The 20,740-nt window shown below is 41.7% G+C and overlaps 1 protein-coding gene and 2 long non-coding RNA genes across 5 annotated transcripts in view; 1 reads left to right on the top strand and 2 right to left on the bottom strand.

The window, feature by feature from the left end:
• Window positions 1-15,316, bottom strand: part of SCRN1 (secernin 1) — a 33,939-nt gene extending 18,623 nt beyond the window's left edge. Inside the window, exons 1-2 of one of the 3 annotated variants that reach the window (XM_080579687.1) lie at window positions 15,161-15,316; window positions 6,288-6,447 (exon numbers count right to left, since the gene is read on the bottom strand). In XM_080579687.1, coding sequence (XP_080435813.1) covers window positions 6,288-6,446 — 159 coding nt within the window. In that variant the 5' untranslated portion in view covers window position 6,447; window positions 15,161-15,316. Of the gene's footprint in view, window positions 1-6,287; window positions 6,448-12,075; window positions 12,098-15,086 lie in introns of those variants that run through there. The other 2 variants (XM_080579686.1, XM_080579688.1) reach the window with 2 other exon arrangements.
• LOC308189570 lies at window positions 211-6,278 on the bottom strand. Its single transcript, XR_013946448.1, has 2 exons — window positions 3,973-6,278; window positions 211-3,166 (listed from the first exon to the last, which is right to left on the bottom strand). It is a non-coding gene; the product is annotated as an uncharacterized lncRNA (long non-coding RNA).
• On the top strand, window positions 14,751-18,815 carry LOC308189569. The gene is made up of 2 exons (XR_013946447.1): window positions 14,751-14,916; window positions 15,526-18,815. It is a non-coding gene; the product is annotated as an uncharacterized lncRNA (long non-coding RNA).
• Window positions 18,816-20,740: the final 1,925 nt, after the last annotated feature.

Genomic DNA, 20,740 nt, shown 5'->3' on the forward strand with positions numbered 1-20,740 from the left:
TAGAACATGGTTGGTCAAGAAAGCCCATCAGAGCATCTCCTGTGGACGTACCTGGCAGTGTGTTTTACAGGTAATTCTTTTGCTGCTTATTTACAAGAACAAACTCAATAGAGCTAAAGAGGTGGCAATAACCACCCTCTGAAAACAGAAACATGCAAGCAATAGCACAGAAGACAAAAAAACGTGGCTAGCTGACACTGTTACCACCGCCTGCACTTACACACTGAGCAGCACTGTAAGCATATAAGGGAAGACGTGGAGAATTTTACACCACCCCTTAAGCGCCCCCATAATGTTTACTGCCATTCTCTGTCCCTTCGCACCCACACAGAGTGGAGGGGACTGGGATAAATCTAGCGTGGGCACACCTGAAGCAGTCAGCTCTAGCAGTTGCACAGTCAGAACAGAACTGCGACCGTCTTGTCTCTCGGGTGGCATGACAAATTCTCAGCTATCTATCCTCAAAAACACACTCTCTGCTAGTACTTGCTACCTCGCGTTGTAGCCAGGTGAAAAACAGCAGCAGCATTTGCTAAGTGTACAAATACAGAAAAAGAACTTCTGCCAGAAGAGTACCTCTTACCTCCTATTATAAAGAGGGAAAAACTGTTCTTAAGATACTAATACACTTTACATATACTTCAGTATTTGCATATTGTTCCTTGCTTTTTCTATTCATTACAACCAATAACTGTAACATTTGCGTCTGTGTGCCTCTCATCTCTAGCAGTGTCTTAAAAAACAACACTAAAACTTGAAGACTACAAATGATAGATTTTATCCTAGAAAAGATTTAGAGAAGCTAGAACAAGCTGAACTGTTCTCCTCCCAAAGAGTAGAAGTACGCACACTCTGACCTACTCTGCAGAGCCACCAAGGAGCCTCAGGCATTGAGCCACGCTATGGAAATGAGCACAACAAAACGAAATATAAAAGTTGTTAAACACATAAAATACCACTGAGTGCAGCAAGGCACCCAAGGCTCAGAGCACTCTGGAGACATCAGCTGTCAGAGCTGATTTAGCAGTCAAGAATTCATCTCTTGTTTTTTAAGTTACAAACCTAGCAGTCCCCTGGGTTCTGAGTAAAAATAAAACTGAAATCAGGACAAAGCTTATTAATTTTATTTTTTAAAACTGGTAAGAAAGAGATTTTAATGAAGCCACAAAAAGCCCATCACAGAGATATCCTTGGAATTCACTGATATCCTACTATTGATTCCTTTGGCTGACCTCTTTGAAACTCACACATTTTTCTGCCACCAGTAAACGCTTTGAGTCAAGACAGGATAGATGTTTTTTACTGCCCCTCAAACATGGTTCCAGCACTCTCCCCCCTCTTCCTCTCTGTTCCAGTTATTAAAAAAAAAAAATAGATTAAAAAAATTTGGAAAAAAAAACATAGCTCAAGCTAACCAGTTTTGCTTTGGTATCAAGAGGGAGCAAAGCAAAAACCATAGCTCAAGCTAACCAGTTTTGCTTTGGTATCATGAGGGAGCAAAGCAACAGCACTCCTACAGTAAAAAAGAGGCTTTGAGGAGGCAGAAGCATCCAAGAGATTATGGCTTCTACCTCTGAACTGCTGCCGGCTTGTGCGTTGTGCTACAAAGCAAAGTCAAGCACATTAGTTTAAAGGCCAGCGGCGTGCAATGAAGCAGAACAGAGAAAAAGCTCACATTAGCCAAGCAACAGACCCTGCTGAAGGCAGCAACCACTTTCTCTCTTTTATTAGTTGATGTCTGCCTGCACAGTGCCTCCCCTCTATCTTTGTGTGAAGTGGAAAGGTTAGCTTAAACAAGGTGGGCTGAGCTAAGCTGTCTGACTGCCTGTCATGCGAGGCTGCTTACACAGACAGACACTGGGGCTCAGCTGAGAAACAAGAAAAAGCAATTTCCTAAACCATCTCTGAACTGGAAGCCTTTATACTACAACTTTTTGCATCTACACAGAGTAAATGAAAAGTTTTATCATCGGCACAGACAATGCTACATTTGTTTAAGGTCTCCAGCTGGCCAGCACTTACCCATGGAGGTATGATGCCAGGATGCCCAGGTTCAAGTTCCCAGCTGCAGTGACGTGACTCTAAGTGCTGCACTGTCATTCTGATTTGGAGGCTTCCCAAAGAGAAAGTTCGCAGTAGATTCAGCTGCTGCTTGGCTTCTGCTACCAGATTTTAAACATCTTACTCCCAGGTATAATGCAGATAAACCATGCAGCTAGCGTAAGAGGGAATCAAAGTATAGCAGAACTAAACTGCAGCACTGGCATGATGCCTGGTGATTATGTTACAAATACCTGAGTAAAATACCTCCAGGTAACGCGAAGCCAACTTTAATGCAGCCAGAATCTACTTTCTAAGTTTGTATCTATCTTGCAACAACAAACGGAGACCCCTCAGTTAACTTCAGGTGAATTTTTATGTCTGCAGTACTCAGTGTAATGCACAGCAAAAACATACTGCTCCTCTGAAAACTCAGAGCAAAGGGAACAAGGACTGTACCCTTAAAAATAATAATAAATGAATAAAAACTATTAAAAAGAGAAAATAAAACAAAAAATCCTTTAAGCCATAACTGTGCCATGAAGTTTTAGAGAACACAAAATTCTTCCTACCCCACAGAGGCTGGCTTTAAGCCCAGAAGAGTGCTCAATACCAATATTCAATACCATTAGAAAACTCTGCATTTTTGACAATGCAATAGACTTGGTTGTAGGCCATTCTTTTCCCTTTCCCCACTCCCTTCCTCCATAAAAAGCTGCACACTATCAAGGTAGAAAAGCTTTTACAGCTCTATGCTCTAGCAAGTAACCATGACAATTTTCAAATTGGATAAAGGGCCAATTTAGAATGAAGGATGGTTGATCTAAAAGAAAAAAAAAAGCCCCCCAAAAAGCCCAAGAATTCTTCAGGAGGAAGAAAACTATAGCAAGTAGCAGATTACCAGACAACAAGAGAAATCTAGTCAGGAAAATCTATCTTAAAAATAAGGCAGAGGGCCTTGTATCTTAATGCTGACACAACACAAATTCTAACCAATACATGAGAAAATCCACATCTGGAGAAAAAAAAACATACTTACTTTTAGTAGAGAGATTCAGAAAAGGTCCCTATTTACGCGTAAGTGAGCAACATTTCACCTGCACACACGTATTTCCTAGACTGACCACTACAACAAGCAAGAGTGCTGATAAGCATTTGCAACTGCAGAGTAACAATGCGAAACAAGAGCAAAGTTTTGAGAAAGTTGTCACACACACACACACACACACACACAGAACAGACCTCAATGAAAAGCCCTTTTGTACAGGGCCTTGGGAACCTGCTGACACGCAGGAAAGGAATTATGCTGATGAGTTAGCTGCAGGGTTACTGTCTGGTAGATTGTGCCACAAAGACCAAACTTAAAACGACTCCCAGTAGTAACTGAACACTGATCTTTCCTTGTTTAGGGCACACTGGCTGAGAGCTACAGAGCAGAGCCTGATACATTCCTTTACAACAACAATCTGGCTGAAGTACTGTGCCATGTGTGGTTATACTGTGCATTATCATGGTTGCAAATGTGAGCAGCACAGGACAAACAGGATGCAGACTTCTTGAGAGAGTCTTACAAACTACCCATGGTGTAAGTGTGTTCAAAACCACCTTTTTAAAGAAGTTCAGAATGTGAGTGACAGTCATGGAAGAGTACTGAAAGAGGGATAGACATTACCTGCAAAGAAGAGAATATAACGAAAAGCAAGTTGGCCATCATTGCCAAGTGAAGTTAAAGAATATGTATCTAGCATAAGAAGGCAATAAAACACTACAAAAAGTACAATATGAACTGGAGAGAAATCTGTTCATTTGGAGGGAAAAAAAAAAAAGAATGAATGAAAAGGAAAGTTTAGCCAGAGGCACAAAGGATTATTGGCTAAAAAAACAGTAGCATGAGCTAATTAATCATATTTTTCAATTTGTAAAATATCCTACCTTTAATTTCCTCAAGACCTGTGTAGTTAATTTTATAACAGAAGAAGAGCTGTAGCAAAAAAAAAAAACAACAACAACAAAAAACCACCAGTAGATGAATCATTTGCAGTTTTCAAAGGTTTTAAAGGAAAAAATAATAATTCTGCACATGTCAGAGGCTACATCTAAAAGCTTTGATATTCCTCTTCACCTCCTGTATTAACTAATTATGTCTGACAGCTCAGTAAGTTTGCTGGAAAGGTGGATAGACTTTGTCTATGGCTGCTACTTAAAAAACGTGAAGCAGATGAATTCAAGTCCTCTGAAGCTCTTCTCAACTTTTAGAGGTACAACTAACAGCACACACGAAATTAACAGCTTTTGCCGAAGCTCTGCATACAGGCAAGTATGCATTTATCATGAGACAAGAGCAGTGTTAGACATGTTCCTGTAATAGAAGAAATACACATTCATTTTGGATAATTATCAAGAATGAAAGATCTTATTTCAGTTCTGCTTTCATGAAGAGTTACCATGCTTGAAGTTGCAATCTTCTCATTAATCAGCATCCTTAAGTTTATACAACTGCAAAATCTAGAATCAAATCTAGCAGCCCAAAACCTAGACTGTAGAACTTTTAATGATGCACTTGATCATTCAAAATTTCTACAAAAAGGATTATTGTACTTTTTGAAAGACCTTTGAAGTGACTAGCTTAAGAGAAAACAGAAAAATGTAAAGGACAATTTCTAAAGATAATTACTCACCAATATTGATATTTGCTAGACTTGTTTGTTTAACTTAATATACATGTGCAAAAAAATCATGACTTTTAAAGAAAAACTGGCAAGTCCATATTTAGGTCTATCTGAGGGAAAACTGCTAAAGGACTGTGCAAAGCTACTAGAGCTTGTATGTTTTTGGAAATCGGTGTACTTGCAAAACTTTAGGGTAGCTAATGTAGAATTACGTAATAGCATAGACTAGCAGAGGCCAAAGTAACCATCTAATTCGGGCTTAAGCCCCTACTTAAGCAAAAAAAAAAAGGTGTTAGCCCACTCCAGTCTCTTGTCTAACGTTGTATCTTCATCATACCACAACAAATTTTATCTCCATTAAAAAAAAGATTGTGCAATTTAAGGAGGCCTGCAGACACTGCTTAGCAGAATAACTATAATACGTGGTGTGCTCGGCATAGTGATTGTATTCCCAGTTTCCAAAAGGCAACTACAAAAGGCATTAAACTGGTTAATCATGGGGTGCTAAAGGGAATCATAATACACTATATATGGCTCAATTACATCCTAGAGCAAGTTATGACAATCTCATTGAAGAATAAGATACAGGGCAGAGCCCAAAATAATTAAGTACTCTAATATTAAGCTCTTAAAAATTATTCTCCTTTGGGAAAACAAAGACTCCAGAGTGGCTTTTAGAATTTCTTCCTCCACATTAACAACACTTTTTTTTTCCAGTTCTGTGAAAAGAAACTTTAAAAAAAACTGCTCTGAAAGTTTTCTTCTTATCATCATGCTTGTGTTTTGTATGCTAGCACAGGTCTACTGCAGTGCTACCTCTACAGCACTGCAGTGACAGCAGCTGGTGCTTTTGGAGAGGGGGGTGGTTTTCTTTGTATCTGAGATTAAAGCATTTAATAATGCACAAGTTGCAGTACATGTTAGTAGCAAAACAAATCAGGAGAGCATTAGCTGTTACAAAGACGAACAGCACCAAGTCCTCTGAAATCTGGAAGTGGTCCCACTTTGAAGACAGGATGAAAATGGCACTAGCCTTGGGATCTCTTTCAGGGAAGCAACAACTGTGATATCCATAAAGGACCGGCAGGGAGGGGAGATACCAGCCCGGCACAGGCTGCCTAGTGTCCTCGGACTTCTGTACAGCCACAGGAATGGGAAGAGGTTGAATGCAGCTCCTCTGCTCAAGCAGCTACCCCCTCCAATCCTTCTCTTCTGCTGCCTCAGTCTCTTCATTGCACCTGCACCAAACACTTTCCCCTCTTCCTGTCTTGTTTCATTTGTCCCCTTTCTTTACCCTTCCACATCCGCTTATCCTTACAACTCTCCTGTCATGTAGGCTACGCAGTGCAGCTCTCTGAGGTCAGTTCCACCTGTCTGATGGAGAAAGTACAGGTTGTGTATTTTTCCTCAGTTAAACTAAGAAGTTACATTCTGAGTTTCACTTCTAAGACTTTCAAAAATCTTGTCTCCTCCCTACTTAGTGAAGGGAACAAGGATTGCACAATCTGGCAAGGAAAAAAGCAGCAGTCATTTCTTCTGGTAACAGTCATTTCACACCACATGAATGTTCACCCTTACCTCAACTTTACTTCCCGGATCATGAGTTGCAGCAGCAAAGTAGACCACCTCCTGCACTTCATCCCTAGGCCGTGCAGAGTTCTTTCCAAACACCACCAGCCCGTCCTTAGAACACGGGGGAAAGGCTACAAAACAGTAACTTGGAGGAGCTGCAGCCATCCTAAACAAGGAAAGTAGAAGTAAAAACTAGTATTTACCCAATTCATAATTTCATACATCAGAAAATTATTCATTCCTCTATGATTTGTTGCAGCCAAGAGACAGTACATTCCCTCTGTTTGTCAGTTGATTATTCAGTGATAGTGGAAGACGATGCCAGCTCCAAGGAGTCTTATCTGGGTTTAATAAAAACAATAGTGGTGATTTTCAGACATTTTTCACTCAGGCCTTGCAAAGACAAAGAAGAGAGAAAAAGACAAGATGACTGTACCTTAATAAATCTAACCAGTCCCCATGGAGGGAAAGAAGATATTCTACACCAGAGCTGTTTGGGAACATATGACCTAGATGTATTCTGCTGACTCAGACAAGTGCAGAGACACAGAAGAATTTTAAATTACTCTCACTGTTCCAATGCAGTTTAAAATTTTAAAAAAGGAAAAAGAAAACATGTCTGAGGGATTCCTGAGGGAGAACAATGATGTAACTGGAAACAGAACAAAGACATAGCACAATTATAGCAAAACCTGTCTGTCATTTTATCTACTCACATCACAGAGGCTGAAGCACTAACTGCACTTTATTTCCTCTGTGGTTTCTCTGCATTGCTGCTCTTACCTAAAGTTAATTGATTGCAGTTTAGTTGTTTATGCGGGTTAATGTGAACGTTCTTTAAAATGCTTGTATGGCAGCACACACATTACAGGTGTTTGCAATGACAAATATTCATTAAAAATGTAAATGGTTTCAGGACTATGACACTACTGTAGCATGTCTTCTGTACATTGCTACATATGACTTTTTTCTCCATTCAGGGAACCTTCTGGCACATGCCTACAAAAGAAAAAGGTGGGGTGTTTACTGCTTGTTAAAATACCACTCTACGCACATGTCTCAGATTGTTTCATAAATCTTATCATTGCGTCAGAAGTCCACCTCGTTCAAAATGAACAAATATGTTCCTCCTCTCCCTCCCTGACACCCTGAACAGGTGAAAACGTATCCACGCATTTGGACTCCTTAGAAACAACCTACACAATCAAAACTTCCCCCAAACAGCTGCTAATTTATTTGAAAGAATGTTATGTGCATGGGGGGAAGGGGATGCACAAAGCTGGTTTTGATCATTAACTTGTATGCTATACAAACCTGACATTTTGGTGTTTTTTTTTTTTTTTTTTTTTTTTAACAGTACCATTTGAGAACAAATTTTTCAGACAGAACAGCAGGCTTCCAGCGTTAAACCAAAGAAAGAATGACTTTGGATAAAGGCTATAACACACAGAGCAGCAATTGTTTGTGAAGAAAACGCTTAGAGTTCACCTATTGACTACAAACAGGTCATACACATGCTCAGCCTTGCAAAAAAAATCACCAAGAGAGGTTATTGTGTTAAAGGTATTCCCCACCAACCCAATGGGCGGTGATGAACTGTGTGGGGAATTCACACAACCTTTTAATTTAGGCAAGATTTTATAGAAGAGCTCTGAGTTGAAAATACTTTAGGTAACACTCACAAACCCCTTTTTACAGGCAGAGTTTTGGCCAGCAAGGAGGGACAAGTGGCAGTAAGTTGGAATGACTTCTGCCGATAAAAATACACCTGCGAGAGGACACCTACCTACAGACTTGCACATTGTGCCACTAAGTCCCAGCATACTACTGGTTGTAGATGGGTGTCTTGTGGACACACATGAAGACAAAGCCCCACTTTAATTGCCATTCTCACCACTTGTGAGTCAAAGCATTGTGATTAAACTGCAGATGCAGAGCTTTACCCATACTCCATCACTAATGAAAGCATTTAGTATTTTGATGTATGCAAGCCATGAATTATTAGGAGTATGTAGATTTATTTTGCTTTGTTGGCAACATCAACGTAACTGCTTTCCAATGCCCCCTAAGAGTTCACAGCTACATTCAGGTAAGGCAACATTCAGTGCTCTAAATTTATCTTCTGTCGTCTTGCCAGAGCAGCCAAAATCTTGAATAACTCCCAGGCTTACTGTAGATACCAGAAAGCAAAATAATTTTTCTTTATTCTAAACACAAACTAAGTGGATATATTTGAAATACATGAGGCAGCTGAAAGACACTAACCTTTCTTTCTAGGCTGTTGGATGTCTGAAGTGATACACAGCACTAATTTTATTAGATTCAGTTCTTCTGCTTACTTATCAAATATACTACTTACATACCAAATTATTGCCAGGTGGGCTTAAAAAGAAGGGAAGGAATGTTTAATCACTATGATACTGAATAAATCAGAAGGTATGCAAGGCAGACTTTTACATACCTCCAGATGGAGCAGAGAGGGAAAAAAAAAACTGTAGGTATATAATGTTCTGCAGAATCCTGATGTCCTCCTTAGCATAAAATGGGGTCATTTTAATTTATTTTTTTTATTATTATTATTTGTTCCTTTAAATATACCAACACTTACAGAAAAAAAATAAAAATGCCATTTTTGGTAGTACTTTAAGTACGGAAGTACGGGTAAGCTACTCCGTAGCACTCCCTAACACACAGTATACTTGGAGCAGATGTAGTGCAATGTTGGTTGAACACCTTAAGCTGAATGTTACAACACTGCACTGAAAACATGATAATAAGAATAAAGACCATGATCATAATGATCGTAAGAGTTAGCACTGGGATCTTAAATTACGTTTACAAACAGGGAAGCTAGCCAGCAGTCTGCTACAACATAAATCTACTTAGTTTGTTGGGTAGCAGTTTTTCCTAGAACCTCATTTGTTAATTTTAAATCAGACAAGGACAGCAGTTTCTCAAATACACCCACAGCCCGAGTTTGTTCAGAACACCACTGATCTTCATCTTCCTTGATCATGTACCTGAAGCAGTTCGTTAGCAGCTACCTGTCCTAACAGAAGATTTTTACTTTCCTGCTTCTCCTCCCTCTTTCCTTAGCTCATCTTCAGGTTGTCCTCATTCTCATTTTCATGCATTTCAGAGAACGGTTCAGGTTGGAAGGGACCTCTGGAGGCCACCTGGTCCATCCCCCCTGCTCAAACAGGGCCACCCAGAGCAGCTTGCCCAGGACGCTTCTGAAGATCTCCAAGGAGGGAGACTCCACAACCTCTCCAGGCAGCCTGTGCCAGTGCTCAGTCACCTGCAAAGAAATGCTTCCTGATGTTTAGATGGAACCTCCCGTGCTCCAGTTAGTGCCCATCGCCTCTTGTCCCAGCACTGGGCACCACTGAGAAGAACCTGGCTCTGTCTTCCTTGCATCCTCCCTCGAGGTGTTTATGTACAAGACCCTCCCTGAACCTCCTTGTCTCCTGGCTGAGCCATCCCAGCCCTCTCTGCCTTTCCTCTTAGGAGAGGAGCTCCAGCCCCTCCATCACCCTGGTGGCCCTTTGTTGGGCATTCTCCTGCCGTTTTTGCCACCTCACCAGAAACGTTCCCGACTCAACAGCAGACAAGCATCTTTCATCCACAGGAGGAACAGAATACTCCTCCTTCACAGAACCCGCGATAAATCAGGTTAATTTACAAAGCTACCTACTGTTAATCCCCGAATGCTCCTCTTTTTCCACAGATTATTTGCTCCTCCAAGGAAAGGCAATCCTGAAAACCTCAGAAAACACAGGGAATGAATGCAAATATATCTCAAAGAACACCATCACAGCCACAGTGACATTCTTCACCACATGGCACCGTAGCACACAGGCCTGCTTTTCTCAGCACATACCTCAGACAAGCTTTGACATAGACAGAGGTAACCCTGTGCTGTACGTCAGCATGCCTCAGATGAGCCTGCAGACCAATGGAGTCCAAACTGGAGGAAGGAAAGCTTTCATACTACCTCGCACTGCTGCTCTGAAAGCTGCTATTTGGGATTGAAGTCATCTTTACAAGGTTCAAGAAGTTGACTGCTACAATAAAATTACTTCTCAGAAAAATATCTTCCTCCTATATCCAGTAGATATCAACTCTTTCCAAGCCAAACTTTCCTTGTTTGCCAAAACCCCCTGAAGACATTAAGTACAAAGTAATTACCAGTTTTACAAAGTTACGAAATATGTGAAAACTGGCCTGCCAACAGTTTGAGTTGCTACATCTTACTTTACAAAAGAATTACCAAAAATAAACATTCAATATTATGAGCTATTAGTTTTTGAAGCCCTTCTAATAAGTTATTGTTTAAGCAATTCTGGAGCTTATTTCTAAAACAGTAAAATTGCTTTTGCCAACAGCAAGTTCTTTTCTCTGCTCTTCCTTTCAATTGGAAAACAAGACAATAGCTTATAATGAAAGTGCAGCACTTACTAGGAAGCAGCAGGCAATGAAAATCATCAGGGAGAGAAAGCAGGGTCAAAAAAAAGGGTCTGTCTTGAAACTTGACTTGTGCTTACTGAACTGAACCGATATTTACTCCTCCTCATGCTTTTTGAATTGCTGTTAGCAATGCCCTACAACTTTATCCCAACAACAAAAAGGTAAGATACCCCTAGAATCGCAAATTTAACCCCTTGGGTTTAATACAAGCTAGGTTAGCTGGGTTTTCTGAAATGGAAAGCATGTTACCTGGGATTTTTTTGGTTATGAAAACATCCTAAACAATGGAAACACCAAAAGAAAACCCTCTGAAGTAGCTAGTCCTATGTATAGAGCTCATACTTTCCTGACAGGGCTGCTAAACTCTTGCCGATAACCTCTGACTGCTTTCTGGTGATGACAACATTTTTATTTTTTCTGTAATGCTTATATTGCAAAGGGGACCTGAGCTGCTTCTAAACTCCAGAGAGCATATTAAGCCTTTTACAAAGGCATACAACTTGTTTCTGAGGTATAAAAGCAGGATTTTTCCTCCCTATATTTTGGGCTTTTAGAGAAGAGAAGCCCAGCTGTGCTAATACTTCTGAACTATTTCAGTAATGTTTAAAGAATCCAATAAATCTGTTTTCATTGCTACCAGGAAGGACAAGTCACCTAATCTACAGCACACTTTTACAATGAAAAGCTTGCAGGCAGCACCTGAACAAGGCTCCTCAAATTTGAATTAAGACTGTCTCATGAGGAAGGAAAGAATATATCAAATGGGCCCCACTTATATCCTCTTAACTCTTCCATGTTTTTACTGGGGTGGCAGGAGAAAGGTCAGGCTCGGTTGTGAGAACTGTTGACAGTTCAGCTGTTGGTTTTGAACCGATATTTTAACCTCCAAATCAAAATGCTTCCTGTGCCGGAGACAAGCTTGTATTTCCATTTCCAAATCAGGCCTAGTGTCTTATGCAGAGACATGTGATCTCTGCATCCTGCAGAAAAGCAATGTTTCCAGAAACAGAAATGAAAAGCAAAATTCATTCAGTTGCAGGCAGAGAACAAAGACAACAATCTGAAAGGCACAATAATAATATTGTTCCCATCTTGGGAGGCACTGAAAGGTTATTTTTTAAATTGACAAATCGGACAGTTTTAAAGACTGACTTACCAGGAGAAAGGAAGGTTGCATTTGTTAAGAAATTAGAAAAGCAGAGATTGTTCCTGAATATAAAGCACAAAAATGCACCAGATCTGTGCGTTCCTAAGGTTTGGACATTTCATTATTAGTCAAACTGTTTGTCTCTTTCCTTACCACATGAGACCGGTGATGCCAACTTACCACTTAAGGGTGCCACATCCTACAGAAATGCAGCTCAGCTTTGACTGTCTGTCTCAGAAGATATCTAAGGGGAGTTATCAGCAGCTGAAACATAGCAAGCCAAGCTCAACTTCTCTACTGTTCTTTAAAGTCAGTAGCCCCCCTTGCACATTAACTACACGCTGAAAATGTCTCATTAACCACACCAGAATGAACTACCGCATTTTGGAGAATATGAGGAAAACCTCAAATTTCTAGTCAGAGATTTGGGATGGCCATTTTCTCCAGTAGCTTCACTTTTATTTTTGACTTACAAGAAGTAGCAATTCCCTACACAAGCATAAAATCTAGTTGCAATTCAAAGCTTTCCCAAACAGTACACCCCCTTCGGTCATTTTACTGAACAAATGCATAACAGGCCTGGAAGGAATTGAAAATATTTCTCTTGCTGTATGTGGGGAAAATTTGAGATGGTCCTGGAAAGAGCTGCCAGATTTCTTAAATCTGCCTAGCAAATTAGATACTGGCAAAACTCTTCAGCATTTAGATTCTCCACAAATGATAAGATTTCAGCTGTTAGGAAAGTTTACAGTCCCCTGACCAACCAGTTCTACTTTCATTGTCTAATATACCCTCACCCATCCTTTCAATGTAGACATCTTTCAAAAGAAGATAGGATCTTATTTTTTGCTTCTAGTAATTCAAATTATGTTGATGAAAACTCGTTCTATTTAAAAACAAATGAGGGTCATTCATCCAGAAGACAACAGATTTCAACCTCATTTCCATCCTAGGCTGTGCATACAGGGAAAATTCATTATTTATACAAACTTTTCACTGAGCGGATGTCAATGCACTTAATTAAGTCTCCAAGCAGTATCAGAACTATATCCCTTTTGTAGCTGCTATTCAGCCTGCAGTCTAAGGTCTTACTTGTAACATTCTCAATTTTGTAGAGAAGAACCTGTTTTCCTGCACAAGCTCTTTGCTTTTGCCACTGAGGCTGAGACTCTGGTTAGGACCTGCTGGCATCCCGAGTATCTTTGTACAGCACACAGCTTCGTAATGAGACATCCTTTGCTGCTGCACAATATTTAGCAAGGGGGTATTCCCTTTTTGTAAAGAGCCAGTACAAGCCAGCTTTGCTGTTCAGTGAGGTCCTGATCCCTTCACAGGAAGACTGTCCACCTACACACATAACTGGCTACATGCACTGACTGGTAGACCTTCGAAATTAGCAACTGGTCTATTAACAAGGGGTAAAATACAAAGCACCAAAGTACCTCCCTGGAAGGCTCTGCATTGTTTAAAATATATCCCAAAACAACAGCAACTGTTGCAAGACTAGCAACAGAGTTTGTAAATGTACCATGTAATAAAATACATTGTGGCAGAAACCAGCTACCTGGGTACCTTACTGATGCCAATTTCATGCAATTTCCCTACCTACCGAATTTACAGAAAGAGAAGGCCAGTACACTACAGAGATGATGTCCTGTTTCACAAATCTTCAAGTCCATAACAGACAAGGAAATTCTTATTGGAAGCTTCTAGCATAAACTACTACAAGTTTCCCACATGCAAGCTGTGTAAAGCACACACAGATGATGATTTTTGAAGGGGAGGGCAGATAGCCAAATTCAGTACCTTTTACCAAAAACACCAAACTCAGCAAGAGTAAGCAAATGGAGCTTAAGTCATATCCTACTTTACCAGGAAAAAAAAAGTGACAAATGTCTTCCAAAAAAAAAAAAAAAAAAAAAAAAACCAAAAAGGAAGCCACCACAAAAATCTCAAATTCCAAGCATCAGAAATACTCTTTTGGGTAGCACAAAACCTACTCATAACAATAAGGATTTCCATCTACCACACTTGCCTCCATATCACATCTGTGTTTTCTGACTGTCTATATAAATTCTGGAAACTAAACTCCTTCCAAAAGTTTATAGCACTATGAATGGCTTAACTTCAGCCTTGATTCATCCCAAATGAGAAGAAGTCCTGCGTTTGCAGAGATCAGATAAATACATATGATTAAGGGTTTGTTTTGAGGTTTCTGCTCATTTGATTGGAGGGTTTGGGGTGCACGTTATGAACAAAATTGCATGCTTAGAGGTGCTTTAAATCCATAAATCTACACCAGCTTTTAGACCAATAGTCTACATGGTAATAGTCTATAACTGAGCCCACTTCCCACAAGCTCATGCATTTGTTTTCTGAACTACTGAGTAAATTTAACATACCCAGCTCACTTGCATCACCGAATGTACCAACATGCAACACCACCTCTTCTCTAAGATCGTTACGTTGAAAGTTTCATGTTTTACAGGTACGGATGGCTTCACTCACAGTTTAAAGAAATTGTACATACTAACAGATCTATACATACATGCACTCATCGGCTCAGGGCCCTAATAACGCTGTCCTCTGCTCGAGATGCTGGGGTAACAAGATCTTTTTTTCCCCTCTCTAGTTATCAGTACTGGCGCAAACATCTTTTTTTAAAGCAGGTTAACGACAGCCTCTGGTATTATTACAGTGGCATAAATAAAGAGCTGAGTTTTGCCGACTCTTCCCTGGAAGCACGCCTGCTCAGGTGAACGAACCCACCACGCACCTACCTGACAGGAACAGCACACACACACACACGAAGGCATCAAGATTTCAAGGTGACTACATCAAAAGGCACCTTCAAAAAAAAATAAAGGGGGAGGGGGGCAGGGTACTTAAAAACCCGAAGGGAAAGAAGCTAGCAGAGAGAAGACGGGCACAGGAGGGTGAGGGGCACCGGAGATGCCGGCCACCCCCCGCCGCTGCCCGCCGGGGCAGCCATGTTGCGCAGCCCCCGCCCCGCTGCTGCAGGTGCGCGGAGCCGCCGGGGGCCATCGCCGCCGGGAAAACGGCCCCGCGCCGCCCTCCTCCGCCATCCGCGGCCGTCGGGCTGAGGAGAGGCGGCGGACACCTCCCCCTCCATCCCGCCCTTCCCTCCCGCACCGCCGGGCAGGTGCCCGCCCGCACCCCCCCCACCTCACCGAGCGGTGCGGTAGCGGCGCGGGGAGCTGGAAGCCGCCGCCCTGCCCGCGGCGGTAGCGGCCCCGTTACGCACCTCGAGCTCCGCTCCCCTCAGCCTGCTGGCGGCGGCCCCTGCCGGTGGAAGCAGGCGCGACCCTCCCCGCTCCCCCTGTGTGCGCAGCCGCCGCCCGAGCCGCTCCGCCCGGTCCCGCAGCGGGCACGGCGCCGCCGCCCCGGCGGCTCTACCCTCAGAGCCGGCCCCGGGCGGGCCGGGGGGCTCCGGGCGGCGCCGGGAAAATGGCGCCCGGGAGAGGGAGCGGAGCCCGCGCACCGCTCCCGAGTTTTGGGGAGCCGAGGGGATGGCCTCGAGGGCCGGGGGGTCTCTGCTGGCCCCGGGGTGTGAGGGTGTGGGGGAGCACCTTCACATTTAGCTTCACATTTTTGTCTCTGTCCTCAAAGGAGCTCACTGCTTGCTTCACGGATGTCACCTCCAGCCCCACTCAGCACAGAGAAGAGGGGCTGCCGTGTTTGGTGGGAAGATGGAAGGGTTGAGGGAGGCTGGAGAGCAGGACTGAAAGGCAAGGATGAGCCCACAGGCAGAACAAGAAGCATTAAGGACTATAGCTTTTCAGCATAAGAGCAGGAAGAAGCAAATAGGTTGGTGTAGCTGTGTGGAACTTGCTGAAGGCACATGAAATACAGAAATCTATAAAAGAGATTTATGCCCCTATTCAAGAGTTTTGTTCTCCACGCTATTGCCTCCTGTCACGGGTTTCTGTGCTTGTGGCCAGCAGACCTAATTGCCTATAAGTTCCCTGTCGTCATGGGTTCCCTACTGCTGCACAACTTTGTGGTCAGGTTGGATACCTCAGGACATTTGCTTGTCTTCCCATTTCTCTTCAGCAGCCTGATTCGTCAACATGGTCCAAGCCAAGCTAACACGTCTACAGAATCAATCACCACAGAAGTCAGGTCACTGAATTTCAGTTAGTACAAGTCACTCGCTCCTGCCAGGTGGGAATCAAGACTCTTGAGTATCACACTGCTTAGCAGATCAGTAGATCTAGTTTTAAAATCTAACAAAGGAATGACAAAAGGGCAGGCAGAGTCTACATATGGGACCTTACATGAAAAGAGAATTTAGAAGGAAAAACCCTGGAAACATCTACAGAGAAAAGAATTTCCTCTCATCACCTCAAGAAACAGATGGATCCGTGGGTCTGCGTGGGTTCAGAAATGATGGGTCATCTTTGGACAACATTGCTGTCAAACATAATTGCAGACCAGAAGTTGTAACTTCATTAGGTAACCAAAAAAATTAATTTGCCTTTCCTAGTTTAAATCCCTGTGAATGTAAAATACTCTGACATCTACACCTTCTGGGGGTTATATCAGTAACTTGAATAGGCACTAATTTAGAACTAATTACTTAGGCTCAATGCTTTTTATTAAAAAACAGGGCTGATCAGTAGCCTCATGGAGCCCTTGGTACTCCAAGATCTTCCACTATGTATTTTAGACAAGACCTTTGATTTCCTGTGCTATCAGTTTTCTGCCATCAGAATTACAGTTCAATGTGTTGTGCATAGAAAAAATGTCTGGATATCTCCTCCTTAAAATATCTGACTGAGAGGTAGTTTGAATCACTTTAATCAATACTGAAAAACTGAGGAGTTTATACCAATTTAATTGTAACAACTTCAGTTAAACATAACGACCCAAATTCCTTGCTCTGAAATTATGTGAAGGATGAACTGTGTCATAGCTTGCTTCTCAGAATCAGAAAGATAGCTGATGAAAAGAACAGGTGCAGTTTAAAAGGAGTTTTAAATTATATCCTGCGACACACCACTTCCATTACCCATATTATGCTCACTTAGATGACTAAGTCTATTCTCCTAATTACACTAGAGATGATTATGGCTGAGTATAATCTACCTAAGAATTATTAGACTGTCTACTGAGTGATTAAATACTGGCTACGCAGAAGTCCTTGATGCTTCCTTTCTGTGTAAGCTGTCATGAACTATGTAAAGCACCAAGGATGAGTGGTTAGAGCATGGCCCGGGCAGGCAGGAGATTGTGTGGTGTGTGTGTGTCATTCTGCCATGAGCTTGCAGCTTGGCTTTGGATAAAACTTGTAACCTCATGGAAATTCAATTACCTCATAAATGAAATGCAGAGAGCATTTAGTTACAGCTGCATCTTGGAAACCTTTGAGTGGAACTGCTGCGCAAACAGAAAATACAAAATTATTATAATTTGGACAAAGCCATAATGATTATTTATCGATTATTTGCTCATCATCTTTAATAACATGACAGCAGAATTTATGGATATACAAAACAAATGTTTGTTCTCTTGTAAAAGATTAAATGGGGTACAATATTGAAGGAGTGCAGAACACATCTTTACAGAGGAGAAATTCAAAGAACATTTGTTCTATCCGTGAAAAGAGAGAGACCAAAACCCAAACAGAGCAACACATAGTTTGTTACAGTTTATTTTTGTTCTTCTTTAAACACCTCCTCAGTTGGAGAACAAAGCCTATTCAGCAGAACTAGTACCCCAAATCCTCAGCACTGATCTATTTGATTCCTGATTTCTAAAATACTTTCCTCTGCAAGTCAGAGAGCAGACACGCAGGGATACAACCGGTGGAACTAGTATTCTCAGCAGTTTGGAAGGAGAGAAGTTGGCTTAATGCAGACAACAAAAAAGATAATCTAAGTGTTTAAATTGTATATGAAAATGTACCATGATAGATTTTTGTGAAAGGCTACTAACAGCCAAGAAATCCCTTTTGTTGGTATTCCCTTCTGACATTTCAAGCCACCGTCTTAGTCTTGTTCTGTCTGGTGAAGCACTGATTCAGAGCACATAAAAATCAGATGTATTTGGGTTATACAGAAAAAAAAATGACCTGCCTGCTGCTAAGTCAGAATTCTAAACCTCTTTCTGTAAAGGCATTCCACTAAACTTAAAGGATTCCACTTGCAGTTAGTTATTGGACAAAAATCTTCTCAAATAGAGAAAAGCCAACCCTGCGTAACATTGGAAAACCCTGCAAGCCCCTAGGATCATAGCTACACCATAGGCCAGTAAATTCAAATGACGCTACGCAGATCTAAGGAGCAAAAAGTATCAATGGTACTGGGATTTCTTTTTATATGGCCAGCAGGCTGGAGTGGAGAGATGAGAATACTTCTCCCACACTAAAAGTAGTTTCATCCATAACAAAGACAGAGGGTGGCAAATGCAATATTCTGGTATGAAGTAAAGATCCCACTTGCTGGGCTCAGCAAATGTTCAAATGATATAGATACGAGAAATCCTGGGTGCAGCCCCTTTATCCAGTTATGCCACTGAAGATAAATCTATGTAAATGGCTGCAGCTGTGTGTACGATGTCGTTGTAGGCACAAAGGCAGGCTTAGATGCTGAGCTTACTCATGCACCACAGAAAGTAAATCATTTTTCCATTGCAGAAGTGACATAAGTGATCACAACTGCTGAGCCATGTCATGGGGACAGAGGAAGCCAGTGTGCCACCAGGTTGCAGTAACCTTCAGCATCCAGAAACCTAGTGGACACTTCGCACTGAACCACACAACTTAGCACCCATTCAAAAAGGTTACTTCTCTTCTGGATGATTGGATTTACCAAAAAAAAAAAAAAAAGCATAAGTCTGTTGCTTGATTTTTGTAAATGTTGTAATTTTCCTTGTTCTAATGTATAATAACCTGTGACCACATACTTATTTTCATAACTCTAAAAGATATCACAGGACATATTTATTATTATTGGCTCATAAAGTCTGTGGACCTGTAGGTTGTTTTTTTTTTAGTGTGCTACAATAGCATCTATAACAACGAACTCTTGACTAAGTAAATAGTTGAGGTAGGTGGAAGGAAATCTGTCATCCTGAGAAAAGAAGCCAGTTATAAAAACAAAGAACCAGAAAATAGAGATACAATGGCATTTTTTATGAAATGATCCTGCTTAATCCTGATGTATGCTTTCATTGTTACCATGTTGCCTGTGCAGAAATGCTTGTAGCAGAGCAATGAGCTGGAAAAGTGGTCTCACTTCCCTCTGCGAGAAACGTGCTATAGTAACCATGTGCTATATAGTTACTGCTATTAAAATTGTATTAAAATTCAAGCACATCGTTTTTCCAAGTTTAGCTTTATTCATAAAATCGCAACAGCTTAAACATCAAGGCATAAGATAAAAACGGTTCTGGTGTTACGCAGGTGATGGAGGAATTTATTGAAGTGACTGCATATTATCCGAAACGGTTTTATATTGTGTAATAGTGTGTCGTGTCCGAATAATCTGTGCGTAAATTGCTGCAAATAAAATCACAGCACTTAGAGGAAAGACGGGACAGTAATAAAAGGGACAGAAAATGCCACTCGGTGATGTATCAGCCATCTGGTGCAATGCAAAGAGGAGGTTACAGGCTTCCCAGGAGTTACCACAGCAACAGGTCTGCTGAGCACACTTAGGAGCAAAGCGTGTGGCAGCAGCCTCTGTTCACCACCGCGTGCACCTCAGGCACTGGGGGCTGCAAACAGGGCATGTCCTGGCTGGGAGGCTCGGGATGGGTTTCTGCAGCACAAACCGGTCAATAGGTAGGAAGGGACCTCTGCTAACAGAAATGCTTCAGACTGAAGTGAAAACAAAGGAAACCAAAGACATTCTTTTGGTTGCAGCACTTGCAAAAGGATGGGGAAAACATAGTTTAAAAATATCCGTGACTGAGTGTTTCTTTCTGAGGAAAGAGCTCCCAGTTATACAAATGGCCTGGCCCACAGTGTGTGACTGGAAAATGGTAGGTAACAGGAGATAGGGGAAAACCAAACCAAACCAAAACAAAAACAAAGCTTAAACATAAGCAACATTTCACACTGTTTGCATGCTATTTTTTTACATGCTTGTTTTAATATAGAAATGTCAACAATAGATTACCCAGGAGTTTTTAAACTTCCTTACACTGGCTGTGGCTATCAGCCAAGAAAAATGGGATGGTGCAGAGAGCTGTTCCCCGGCCTTTCTACCTTCTCTCCCATTTCTCCCCATTGCAAGGACCCCTGGTGTTTTCTCCAAGTCTGCACTTAGCTTCACCCAGGGGCAGCGGTGTGACAGCAGGGGCCTGGCTGATGGCATTCCCATTGTCCAGAGACATCGACACATCTCCGTGCTGCTCTCCCACAGCTGCCTGCTCGAAAAGCAAGGTGCAAAGGTTCGGGTTGCCTTCGCACAGCCCTTGGGGCTGTAAAAGGGTGCCACGGTGAGCCCAGGTCAGCTATAGCAGGAGATGGGCACAGAGTCACTAATAACTTTTTACTTTGCATTTATGGGATGAAAACCTGTTCTCTAAAAACATATCCCAACAGATTAGAGACCAGAGCTAAGCTGTGCTATTTACTTCCAGAGAGCTGGCAGGCTAAACATGCAAAAGAAATGGGTATTACCTCATTTATTAGTCAGGGAAAGAAGCAGAAGAGAAAGCATCGGCTGCTTTAAAGAAATTTCAATGGCAATAAAATGTAAGAGGACAAGACTGATTTAATGCTTTCAGTCAGACTCTCAGATGAGGAATCAATTATCCTGTGTCATTTAATCTCCTTAAGCAGGTCACGACAAACTAGAAACTAGAAGCGTTGCGT

The sequence above is a fragment of the Anser brachyrhynchus genome (assembly GCF_964034855.1).
Source record: "Anser brachyrhynchus genome assembly, chromosome: 2".
NCBI lineage: Eukaryota > Metazoa > Chordata > Aves > Anseriformes > Anatidae > Anser > Anser brachyrhynchus.